Source organism: Aquarana catesbeiana, linkage group LG04, assembly GCF_042186555.1.
Source record: "Aquarana catesbeiana isolate 2022-GZ linkage group LG04, ASM4218655v1, whole genome shotgun sequence".
Classification (NCBI taxonomy): domain Eukaryota; kingdom Metazoa; phylum Chordata; class Amphibia; order Anura; family Ranidae; genus Aquarana; species Aquarana catesbeiana.
Genome location: NC_133327.1, coordinates 135102270 through 135115817, shown reverse-complemented (window position 1 = coordinate 135115817; position 13548 = coordinate 135102270). Strand labels below are relative to the sequence as shown.

The window sequence follows — 13548 nt, the reverse complement described above, 5'->3', positions numbered from 1 at the left end:
ACAAACAGCTTCATGAAGGTCAAGGAACGCACCAGACAGGTCAGGGATAAAGTTGTGGAGAAGTTTAAAGCAGGGTTAGGTTTTAAAAAATTATACCAAGCTTTGAACATCACATGGAGCATTGTTCTATCAATCCAAACATAAAGCCAGAACTACAATGAAATGGTTTAGATCAAAGCATATTCATATGTTGGAATGGCCCAATCAAAGTTCAGACCTAAATCCAATTGAGAATCTGTGGCAAGACTTGAAAATTGCTGTTCACAGATGTTCTCCATCCAATCTGACAGAGCTTGAGTGTTTTTGCAGAGAAGAATAGGCAATATTTACACTCTCTAGATGTACAAAGCTGGTAGAGACTTTCCCAAAAGACTTACAGCTGTAATTGCAGTGAAAGGTGGTTCTACAAAGATTTGACTCGGGGGCTGAATACAAATGCACTCCACACTTTTCACATATTTATTTGTAAAAACATTGAAAACCATTTATCACTTTCCTTCTACGTCACAATTATGTGCCACTTTGTGTTGGTCTACCACATAAAATCCTAATAAAATAAAACATTTATGTTTTTGGTTGTAACATGACAAAATGTGGAAAATTTCAAAGAGGTATGAATACTTTTTCAAGGCACTGTATCTATGGTGTTTATTTTGATGGTTAATCACTTCACCTCCGGAAGATTTACCACCCTTCCTGACCAGGCCATTTTTTGCGATATGGCTCTGTGTTACTTCAACTGAAAACTGTGCGGTCATGTGACACTGTACCCAAATAACATTTTTGGCCTTTTTTTCCCACAAATAGAGCACAAAAAACGACCGACAATTTTGAAAAAAAACTCCAATATTTTATACTTTCTGCTCTAAAACACATCCAATAAAAAGATGTAAAAAATCAAATTTCTTCATCAATGTAGGCCAATATGTATTCTGCCAAATATTTTTTGTAAAAAAAATCCCAATAAGTGTATATTGATTGGTTGGCGCAAAAGTTATAGCGTCTACAAACTATGGAATATATTTATGGAATTTTTATTTATTTGTTTATTTTTACTAGTAATGGCGGTGATCAGTGACTTATAGTGATATTGCGGCAGACAAATCAGACACTTAACACTTTTTTGGGGACCAGTGACATTATTACAGCGATCAGTGCTAAAAATATGCACTGTCACTGTACTAATGACACGGGCTGGGAAGGGGTTAACATCAGGGGCAAGCAAAGGGTTAAATGTGTGCGTAGCTGGTGATTCAGTGTACTGTGGAAGGTGCTTTTACTAGTGGAAGGCATGGATTGGTTTTCCTGCTTTACAGGAACACAGGATCCATGCCTTCTGTACTAACAGGACAGCAATCTGCCTTGTTTACATAAGAAGACTGCCGTTCTGTCTGTGTACCGAATGATAAGGGGGTGCCGACGGACATCGGGTCCATGGGACCCGCTGAACAGCTCCCGCTGTGAGCTGCCGGCAGCGCGCAATCGTGCCCGATACCCAGAAGTGCAGGATCACATATATACGCGATCCTGTGCAGCGCACCCACCCTATAGCAGTAAATGTGCTATAAGGCGGTTGGCAAGTGGTTAATTAACGCTTGATTTTGTTTAAGTGTGCCTTTACTTGTTTATGCTGCTGAACATATTTAAAGTGATACTAAAAACTTTTTTTTATTTTTATTTAAAAATAACATGTTATACTTACCTGCTCTGTAAAATGGTTTTGCACAGAGCAGCCCAGATCCTCCTCTTCTTGGGTCTCTCGCCGGTGCTCCTAGCCCCTTCCTCCTGTCGAGTACCCCCACAGCAAGCAGCTTGTTATGGGGGCACCCGAGCCAAACTGCAGCTCTCTGTGTCCATTCAGACATGGAGTCGCAGTTCGGCCCCACCCCCTCTCTCCTGGTTGGCTAGCTGACTTTGATTGACAGCAGCAGGAGCCAATGGCACCGCTGCTGTGTCTCAGCCACTCGTGCACATCACTGGATAGAGATGGGGCTCAGTTAAGTATTAGGAGGGCTGCTTCAAACAGAAGATTTTTTTTATCTTAATGCACAGAATGCATAAGGATAAAAACCTTTTGCCTTTACAACCACTTAACCATTTTCCGACCGGCTCACGCACATTTGCTTTGGCAAAGTGGTTTATTACCGCGAAACAACGTACCGGTATGTCGGCCCCTTTAAGAGCCTGCAAAGTGGGGGACCCAATGCGCGTTTACGGGCACGAGAGCCAGAAACGGGGATATGTGCGTGTAAACACACAAAGCCCTGTTCTGACAGGGGAGAAGAGACACATCTGCTGTTTGTAGTAATTAGGAACAGTGATATGTCTCTTCCCCCAGTCAGTCCCATCCCCCCACAGTAAGAAACACTCAAGAGGGAACACATTTAACCCCTTGATCGCCCCCTAGTGTTAACCCCTTCCCTGTCAGTGACATTTACACAGTAATCAGTGCATTTTTATAGCACTGATTGCTGTATAAATGTCAGTGGTCCCAAAAATGTGTCAAAAGTGTCCGATCTGTCCGCCGCAATATCGCAGTACTGCTAAAAATTGCAGATCTCCACCATTACTAGTAAAAAAAAATAAAAAAAAAAAAAAAAATAATAAAAATGCCATAAATCTTTCCCATAGTTTGTAGATGCTATAAGTTTTGCGCAAACCAATCAATATACGCTTATTGCGATTTTTTTTTTACCAAAAGAATACATATTGGCCTAAACTGATGAAGAAATTTGTTTTTTAAAAACATTTTTTGGGGACATGTATTAGAAAAAAAAGTTAAAAATATATATTTTTTTCAAAATTGTTGCATTTGTGTTTATAGCGCAAAAAATAAAAACCGCAGGGGTGATCAAAAACCACCAAAATAACGCTCTATTTGTGGGAAAAAAAGGACGTCAATTTTTTTCTTTTGGGTACAGGGTCGCAAAACCACGCAATTGTTAGTTAAAGCGACGCAGTGCAGTATCGCAAAAAATGCCCTGGTCATTAAGGGGGCAAATCTTCCGGTCTGTAAGTGGTTAATAAATGCAACTGATAACAACAAAAAAAAAAAAAAACATGGATGGCTTTAGAATTAAGATAGTCTATGCTTCATTAAATTCTAAGTATGGGCTGTTGTACATTCTCTTGTGGAAAAACAAATAAAACATTGAAAAGAAAGTTAATTTGCGCTTTATAGTGACATGGATAAATAGTGATAGCTCCACCCTACCCCATGATACACCCCCCCGCCATGCAGTGGCGTCTCCAGCTTTCATATTTAAGGGGGGGGGACATGGGGGGACAGGGACAAAAGTAGGGGGGGCAACTATAAAGTGCAAATATATATATATATATATATATATATATATATATATATATATATATATATCTCCTGGGGCCCTTTACTACGATCTCACAACGGGCCCTTTCACATGTTCTGCAGTGAGCTCCCTTCCTACTGTATTGGGGCCCCCCAGGGTGGCAGAAAACAAGAGATATATGTCACCAGCATACCAAGAAAATATAAGGGTCCAAGGCAGTGGGAGAAGTATCAGAGTTGCAAAGGTTGTCTTGCCACCGGGCCCTGGTGTTCTGCCACTGTGGGGTTCCCCAGCCTCCTCTTGCTGTCCTGCTCCTGCTATTGACAGCGCTGGTCTGGAATCTCTTGGAATTTCCAGGATGGTTCTCCTGTCCTAAGGATGGGAGAAATCAGTCTGGTTTTTCAATAACTGAGAGTCCTGGTGGAGTCCTTCCTGCAACTCGCTCTTCTTCCTGCCAATGAGGATGCAGGGGAAGGAGCAGATCGGGCAGCCGTGGTTGTGTGAGCGCTCGCATTATGCAGTGTCAGCGAGCAGAGGGAGAGGGGAGGAATCACCCGCAGGAGCTGACTGGGGACGCTCTCCCTCTCAATAGAGACTGTGTTACTCCAGCGGTGGCTGAGTAAGATGCGGCGCATCTGCTAGGAATGCAAACAAGAAGACATTGCCTTTTTGTAAAAAAAAAAAAATTTAATGGGGGGGGGGGGGGCCACATGGTGGGTCACAGCATAATGTTGGGGGGGCGGGTCAGGGTCCCCTCTGGCCCCCCCCTAGGGACGCCATTGCCACCATGGTATCATCTCCAATCTGTAAAGAAGCGTTACAATGTTGAGTGCTCAAACGAAATAAAAATGAAAGTGACCTGACACAGGGCATTACATTGACTTAATCACAGAGAGTGACATGGCAGGTTATGGCGATGGTAGGAAAGGGTAAGTGACTAATGGGAAAAGCTGTATTTGTAGTTATGCATAGAAGAGTTTATCAAAGACACCGAAGGAAAGTTATCAATTGGTCCGAAAAATTAATACTGTATGTACACACACAAATTTCATCTACTTCTGTTTTTGTACAAAAAAAGTTTTATGAAGGGATACACATGTATTTATCTATTGTATCTGTGGGGTCATGGATTTTTTTGTACAATGATTTTTTTTTATCCACTGTGTATCTTGCTCAGGTGCAGCTCCTGCATACCCTTCATGAGAATGGAGGCATGACCTCTGCAGGGCCACAAATCTATGTGACAGGTGGCCACTGGCATGGCATGGCACATGAATACAGTGTGGTGATGGAGTCATATGACAGCAGTACTGATATTTGGACTCGGGAAGGGGCCCTACCAAGTCGCTGGATGTACCACTGCACATCTGCCATCTTCATGGACACCTCTCGCTGGCCCAGAATATTCCAAGGACAATCAGAAATGGAAGTTTGACAGAACATATAGTCTGTGGAGAGTGCAAGACAGACTTTGCAGAATTTACTGTATTAAAATATGGCTTACCGTGGTGCTCATCTGGAGAACATCAACTCATTGATAATCCTGCAAATCTGTAATTCATTTTATAAACATGATGCCTTCTAATTAATTGCAGAGAGTGAATTCCATTGTTATCAGTGTTAAGCTAGTCACTGATGTTATATTTACAGTATGTACTTTTATATTTTTAAGCATTTAATGCTATGTAGAGCCCACTGAATAATATATGACTATGTTTGTTCTGATAATACACCAAGGGTAGTTTCACACAGTTACACAATGTAAATTGCAATGCCAAGCCACAGCTATCAAAACACTGTCACACTTTAACCACTTTTTTTACACTCCCTTCCTGACCAGGCCAAATTTCCGTTTTTAGCGCTGTCTCGTTTTAAATGACAATTGCGCGGTCATGCAGCACTGTACCCAAATACATTTTTTTTAGCATTTTTTGAGACAGATAGAGCTTTCTTTTGGAGGTATTTAACCACCACTGGGTTTTTTATGTTTTGCTAAACACAAGAAAAAGACAGAATTTAGATAAAAAAAAAAAAAGAGGAAGGTTTTTTTTTTTTTTTCTAAAAGAGGAAGTAAACCCTGATGGCTTTTACTTTCTCTTTTTTCCCCCTGCAAAGTAAAAGCATAACTGGCTAGTATGCATTGCATACTAGCCCATTATGTGCCACTTACCTGTAAACAAAGCCCACACTGTCCCCGCTGGTGGCCGCATCCATCTTCACCCCTCTTCCTGCCGGGGCCATGGACTCCGGCTCTGTGACTGGCCAGAGTCACATGACGTCACTCTTGCATATGCGCGTGGGAGCCGTTAGTCACGGCACTTGCCAGTGGAGAAACGACACGGAGGGTCGTTTCTTCACAGCGCATTCGCTGATGACATCATCGGCGCACTATAAGGTAAATATCTCTTAAACGGAAGTTTAGGAGATATATACAGTACCTATAGGTAAGCCTTATTATAGGCTTACCTATAGGTACAACTTTCGCATTGGGGGTAAACAACCACTTTAATTTCTGTTAAAGAATTTTGCAAATAAGTAATTTTCATCTTCATTAATGTGCACTAATGGGCGCTGATAGGCTGCGCTGATGAGGATGCACTGATAAGCTGCACTAATGTACACTGATGAGGCTGCACTGACGAGGATGCACTGATAAGCTGCACTGATGGACACTGATGAGGCTGCACTGATCATGTAAACAATGTATTGTCATCTTTGCCAGTTATCGGCTCTTCAAGTCTGTTTACATGTGACCAGCTGTGATTGGACACAGCTGATCACATGGTAAAGGGCAGCTGTGGTTGGCTTCTTATCACGATCTGTGATCAGCTGTGTCCAAAGGAAACAGCAGTCACAGAGCATGCCCAATGCGTGTCCCATGGGGCACGGTTCTGGGAGGATGTCCATGGACGCCCTGCCAGAACTAGAGAGCCACGCTGTAGTCGTAGCTGTAGATCACTTTTTTAGGAAGCAGAATGTACAGGACTATGGGAATTGTTAGGGAATAAAAATCACACACATACATTTACATCTGGATAGACCAGTGCCTTTTTTTCAACCTTATAAACGTAATGGTAAATGTCCTAAAATGTTATGTTTTGTGTCTTTTCAATATTAAATGAACGATTTTTTGTCTTGGCCTAGAAGGTCAGCTTCTTTCTTTGTAGCATTGTGCAGCAAAACACAATTGATACTCTTTTATTTATACTGAAGCAATTCATTCATTTTCAGCATTTTTAAAGAGTATGTAAAACCATTTCATATTCCTGATATGTACCTGCTGTACCATGTATAGTACTTGTATGAAAATGTATCCTGTTCTCTTTGTATTGCTTCCTATGTATGAAATCCCTGGTGTCCCTGCCAGTCCTAAACATGAAAGCACATCATGGTCAGTTCTCTAGCTTTGCTGGGAACTCAGCCTGCTCTCCTCCAATGATCAGACTTGTCCTGACACCCCTCCTGCACAGCTCAGTGTACTGTTGTTTCTCCTCCCCCAGCTCTTATGCAGCTAAGAACATACATTATGTGATCACTTATAAAAAGGGGAAAACATTTATTTATATTGTTCTTTTTTTTTATATCTATACACAAATGTTTTGCCTTTGATTTCTATTGTAAACTGAATGTGTTGTTTTACAAGGTAATTGTTTACAATCACTATAAACTTGTAGCTTTACTTTCAGTGATACTTGGTGATTTTGTTATGAAGGTCCATGTGCAGGCACTTTCTGTTTTACATTGTCACCCTCTCACACTAATGGCCAGTACACACGATCGGATTTTGTTCGAACATTCCGACAACGAAATCCTAGGATTTTTTCCGACGGATGTTGGCTCAAACTTGTCTTGCATACACATGGTCACACAAAGTTGTTGGAAAATCCGATCGTTCTAAACGCGGTGACGTAAAACACGTACGTCGGGACTATAAACGGGGCAGTAGCCAATAGCTTTCATCTCTTTATTTATTCTGAGCATGCGTGGCACTTTGTCCGTCGGATTTGTGTACACACGATCGGAATTTCCGACAACGGATTTTGTTGTCGGAAAATTTTATATCCTGCTCTCAAACTTTGTGTGTCGGAAAATCCGATGGAAAATGTGTGATGGAGCCTACACACAGTCAGAATTTCCGACAACAAGGTCCTATCACACGTTTTCCATCGGAAAATCCGACCGTGTGTACAGGGCATGCGGCTGGATTCACACCTATGCAGTTTTAGTGCTTTTTGCATTTTGCAGATTTGCACTAGAGTCCATTTAACATTGTTTCCTATGGAACACGATCTGTAGTCCAAATCTGCAAAATGTAAAAAGCACAAAAAATGCATAGGTGTGAATCCAGCCTAAGACTACAAGCAGCTGTTCTGATGCACAGGCATGACCCCCTGTTATCATCATAAGAACAACCATACAGAGAAATTATGTGTAACAGTCGCTGAACTGTATGTAGATAGTAAGTGGCTGCAGGAGATCTGCAGCACTGACATGCAACATGCAAAAAAAAATTTTCATACACAGCGAGTGCTTTAGCAAACTAAATATCAACTGATTATGTTTAACATGTACCTAAACTTTGTCTGAGCCTGACATTATAGCTAGAGTAAAAATTTGAGCTAAAGAATAAAAAGAAAAAAAAAAAGAAAAAAATGAAGAGTGCAAATGGCTGTCTGTTATTAGCAGTTGAAATCCAATGTGTTTCGAAGGGAGAGATTCCTCCTTCTTTAGGGCTTGGATATGAAGAAAAGTGCCTGTCTTGGCAGAAGAAAGTGTAGGTGCTATTTTAGTGTGTGTATTTGTGTTTCTATTTATGGAGTTTTGATCAAATGGAATCTGGAGGCAGCAATCCAGTGCAAGGCATCTATATTAATCAATATACACTGCTCAAAAAAATGAAAGGAACGCTTTTTAATCACAGTATAGCATCAAGTCACATAAACTCCTGGGATATTGATCTGGTCAGTTAAGTAGCAGAGTGGGTTGTTATTCAGTTTCAGCTGCTTTGGTGTTAATGAAATTAACAACAGGTGTACTAGATGGGCAACAATGAGATGACCTCCAAAGCAGGAATGGTTTTACAGGTGGAGGCCACTGACATTTTATTTCCTTACTCATCTTTTCTGACTGTTTTTTACTAGTTTTGCATTTGGCTAGGGTCAGTGTCACTGCTGGTAGCATTAGGCGATACCTGGACCCTATAGAGGTTGCGCAGGCAGTCCAACTCTTCCAGGATGGCACATCAACACATGCCATTGCCAGAAGGTTTGCTGGGTCTCCCTGCACAGTCTCAAGAGCATAGAAGAGGCAGTTACTCTAGGAGAGCTGAACAGGTCCATAGAAGGTCCTTAACCCATCAGCAGGACCAGTAACTGCTCCTATGTGCAAGGTGGAACAGGATGAACACTGCCAGAGCCCTACAAAATGACCTCCAGCAGGTCACTGGTGTGAATGTCTCTGACTAAACAATCAGAAACAGACTTCATGAGGGTGGTCTGAGGGCCGGACGTCCTCTAGTGGGCTCTGTGCTCACTGCTCGGCACTGTGAGGCTCGATTGCCATTTGCTATTGAACACCAGAAGTGGCAGCTTTTCACAGATGAGAGCAGGTTCACCCTGAGAACATGTGACAGACGTGAAAGGGTCTGGAGAATGTTATGCTGCCTGTAACATTGTTCAGCATGATCGGTTTGGTGGTGGGTCAGTGATAGTCTGGGAAGGCATATCCATGGAGGGACACACAGACCTCTGCAGGCTAGACAATGGCACCCTGACTGCCATTAGGTATCAGGATGAAATCCTTGGACACATTGTCAGACCCTACTCTGTTGCAGTTGGTCCTGGGTTCCTCCTGGTGCAGTACAATGCCCAGCCTCATGTAGGGAGAGTATGCAGCCAGTTCCTGGAGGATGAAGGAATTGATACCAATGAATGGCCCCCATGCTCGCCTGACCTAAATCAAATAGAATACCTCTGGGACATTATGTTTTGGACCAACTGACAAGGCCAGGTTGTACCTCAGCCTGTTCAGGAGCTCAGTGATGCCCTGGTACAGATCTGTGAGGAAATAACGCGGGACACCATCCGTCATTTCATTAGGAGGATGACCCAACATTGTGAGGCATGCATACAAGCACGTGGGGGCCATACAAACTATCGAGTACCATTTTGAATTGATGCAATGAAATTTTAGCAAAATGGATAAGCCTGCTGCATCATTTTTCACTTTGATTTCAGGGGGGGGGTCTTTGAATTCAACCCTCTGTAGTTTGATAATTTTAATTTCCATCAATCCTTGCGTTCCTAACCCATTACCCCAGTCCATATCAGTATAGATCTTCAGCATGATATTTTTCCCCATTGAGGTCTGATGTGTTTTCAGAGTGTTCCTTTATTTTTTTGAGCAGTGTAGATGCTGTGCACTGGACCTTGAAAGAAAATCTAAGGCCTGCTTATCTCAAAGCCTCCACCCCTCAAATTCAAAAAAACACTAAAAAAAGTTAAAGTGATACTAAATCTTTGTTTTTTTTTAAATTAAAATAGAAAAGATGTTATACCTGCCTGCTCTGTGCAAGGATATTCGGCTACCTTCACTTTTTTGGTTCTCCACCAGTGCTGTCCACTCCTCCTCTTTTCCGAGTGCCCGGATAATGAGCCATGTGAGCGTGCTCCTGAGCCAGGCTGTATGTGTCCATAGACACACACAGCGTGGTTTGGCCCCTGACCCCCCTTCGCCTCCACACAGGATTTGACTGGCAGCAGCAGTAGCCTATGGCTCCCATTGCTATCAGTGTAGCCTGCTAGAAGAGGAATAGAGAGGGGGACTCTAAAACATGTTGGGGGAGGGGGGCCGTGAGTTAGTGGGGTATTTTTTTGCCTTCATGCAGGGAATGCATTAAAGCGGGGTTCCACTCTCTCTGATAAATTTTTTTTTTTGGCCAAATGACATTGATTACTATATAGCAATAGGGAACTCACCTGTTCCGTTTTTCAGTGACATTGCTGTTTGTTTTGGCTTAATAAATGAACTTTGATAATGAAATCTAGATAGTTGTCATCTTGCCCGTGGGCATGTGAAGCCCACAGGCATCCTCTTCCGAGATACGGTGCTGCTGATCGACCAGCATGCACTGCCCGTTCTTTTCAGATCTCGCGCATGCACATTAGACCGAAATCGGAGCCTGTCGTGCCTGACGTCACTCCCACTATGGAAATCTCTCGATAACTCTTGGAACAGGAGGCCGCACTGACTCCTGGGAACAATGACACAAGCTCCCAGGAGCCAGTGCGGCTTACAGGAAGTGAGTAATTAGCCGCTCTAGACATGCCCCTAACCGCAGCCTGTGCTTCCTGCAAAAAACAAAGAGAGCTTCAACAAGAAAGGTAAAGCCTGCAAAAAAAAAAAAAGTGCCGTTTTGTCATTAGGACATTGCGGTAATCAGCTGCAGTTAGTGTAGAAAAATCGGGTGGAGCTCCGCTTTAAGGTAAAAAGACATTTTAACTTTAGAACCACTTTAAAAAAAATTGAAGACAAAAAAAAAAACAAAAAAACTGTTTGCTCTGCTTATAAAAGAACTGCATACTACCTTTTAATCTCTCCAGATTGCTTGCACTGGTTCCTCACAATGTAAAAGAAAGCCTTTTGTAGACGATTCTTCATTCTGATCAACAGGAACACAACAAATTTGATAGCAACATTTTTAATTAGATCTTATTGAGAATACTGTGTTCCTTTCTGGAGAACTCACCTATTGATAAGATAGAAGTCCAGAGACTGGCAACAAATATGATGAAAGGTCTGAGGAATTAAAACAGTGTTTCTCAGCCAGGGTTTCATGAGAGGTCCCCAGGTGTTCCCACCACGATCCGCCGTTCATCACAAGCAGATCAATGGCAGATCACATCCCCAAACATCTGACAGGCTGCGGAGGAAAACCGACATCACTGTCCTGTGCCTGTTGCGGGTAGCCTTTCCCTCCCATCCATCCCAGGAGCCTATGTGTGAGTGTGACATCACTCGGGAGGGACGTGAATCAGCGCACAAGATACGATTGCAATCCAGCAGCTTCCCTGAGCTACTCTGCATGAGGTTCACAGTAAACCACTACAGATGCCAGCATGGTGCCCTCCAGTTTCCTCCTGCCCCCTCCTCTATACTATACTTTTCTCTCCTGGCCCCCCTATCTGATATAGGTATCTGATATCAGTATAGGCTGCAGGGCCTATCAATTTCTCTCCTGGCCCTCCTGTTCTATTCTCTCCTGGCCCCCCTATACTACTCTCTCCTGGCCTCCCCTATACTACACTTTTCTCTCCTGGCCCCCTGTACTATTCTCTCCTTGGCCCTCCTGTTTTATTCTCTCCTGGCCCCCCTATACTACTCTCTCCTGGCCTCCCCTATACTACTCTCTCCTGGCTCCCCGTACTATACTTTTCTCTCCTGGCCCCCTGTACTATTCTCTCCTTGGCCCTCCTGTTCTATTCTCTCCTGGCCCCCCTATACTACTCTCTCCTGGCCTCCCCTATACTACTCTCTCCTGGCTCCCCGTACTATACTTTTCTCTCCTGGCCCCCCTGTACTATTCTCTCCTTGTCCCTGTGTACTATTCTGTCCTGGCTCCCTGTACTATTCATTCCTACCCCCTGTGCTATTTTTTTCCTGGCCCCCATGTACTATTCTCTCCTCCTCCCTGTACTATTCTCACCTGGCTCCACTGTACTATTCTCTCCTGGCCATCCTGTACTGTTCCTTCCTGCCCCCCTGTACTATTCTTTCCAGCTCCCCCCCCCCCCCAGTAACGTTCCCTCATGGCTCCCCTGTACTATACAGTTACCTCCTGCCCCCCCCCCCGTACTATACAGTTAACTCCTCCCCCCCATACTCTACAGTTCTCTCCTGGCCCCCCTGTACTATGCAGTTCCCTCCTGGTCTCCCTGTACTGTGCTGTGCTCTTCTTCCCCTCTCCTGTTCTGTTACCTCCTGAATCCCCTGTGCTCTGCCCTGCTGACTTCCTGTACACTGTTTATCTTAGGTTTGACCCAAAATTGAGCAAACACAAGTTTCACATTAAGGAGGTACGTTTTCATGTTTATTCAATTGCTTAATGCTATTTCTAAGAATAATTGTTGTTATATCTACAGTAGGGATGAGCTTCGCGTTCGAGACGAACCCATGTTCGAGTCGAACATTGGCTGTTCGTTCGTCCGCCAAATTGCGAACGTTATGGGCCGTTCGCGCCAAATTCGTGTGGCGCGTCACGGCCCATAATTCACTGCGGCATCGCAGTGCATTGCTGGCTGATGATTGGCCAAGCATGCACTATGACCCGCATGCTTGGCCAATCACAGCGCCGTCAGTAGAGAGAGCTGTAATTGGCCAAAGCCAGGGTGGCTTTGGCCAATTATGGCTCAGGGGGTTTAGAACACGCCCCACACTATATAAGGTCGCCTGCACAGCGGCCCTGTGTGGTGTGTTCCAGCGTGCTTAGATAGACAGAGAGACAGTGTCATTTCATTTGAGTTAGCTAGATTAGGCAGGACAGTCAGTGAGTTAGCTGCACTTACAGTGTATTGTGTATATATATGCATCCCAGGTGTTGTATATATATATATATATATATATATATATATATATATATATATATATATATATATACACACACACTGTATTCAGTTTAGCTAGATCCGTTCCTGTTATCTTCCTACTGACGGGCAGGCTTGTCTTGTTACAGTATTTACAGCTACCTGAAGAAAATTGCTGGTGTTCTTTTGATCCTATTAGTACCACAGTCAGGCAGCTAGACTATTTGCAGTTAGTGTAGTGCGTCCTCCTCCCAGTGTTCAGTTAAAGCTACAAGTTAGTTTAGTGTGACTTCTGCACAGTGTTCAGCTAATGCTACAAGTTAGGGTAGTGCATCCTCCTCACAGTGTTCAGCTAAAGCTACAAGTTGGTGTAGTGCGTCCTCCTCATAGTGTTCCGCTAAAACTACAAGTTAGTGTAGTGCAACCTCTGCACAGTGTTCAGCTAAAGCTACAAGTTAGTGTAGTGCATCCTCCTCACAGTGTTCAGCTAAAACTACAAGTTAGTGTAGTGCGACCTCTGCACAGTGTTCAGCTAAAGCTACAAGTTAGTGTAGTGCGTCCTCCTCACAGTGTTCAGCTAAAACTACAAGTTAGTGTAGTGCGAGCTCTGCACAGTGTTCAGCTAAAGCTACCTGTAGAAGGTTGGTGGCGTTTTCCTGATC

At 43.4% G+C, this 13548-nt stretch overlaps 1 protein-coding gene across 2 annotated transcripts in view; it reads left to right on the top strand.

Moving 5' to 3' along the window:
• KLHL30 (kelch like family member 30) overlaps nt 1-8387 on the top strand; it is a 101437-nt gene extending 93050 nt beyond the window's left edge. Inside the window, exon 6 of one of the 2 annotated variants that reach the window (XM_073625698.1) lies at nt 4483-8387. In XM_073625698.1, the coding sequence (XP_073481799.1) occupies nt 4483-4740 (258 nt within the window). In that variant the 3' untranslated portion in view covers nt 4741-8387. The remainder of the gene's footprint in view (nt 1-4482) is intronic. The other variant, XM_073625697.1, reaches the window with a different exon arrangement.
• The last annotated feature ends 5161 nt before the right edge of the window (nt 8388-13548 follow it).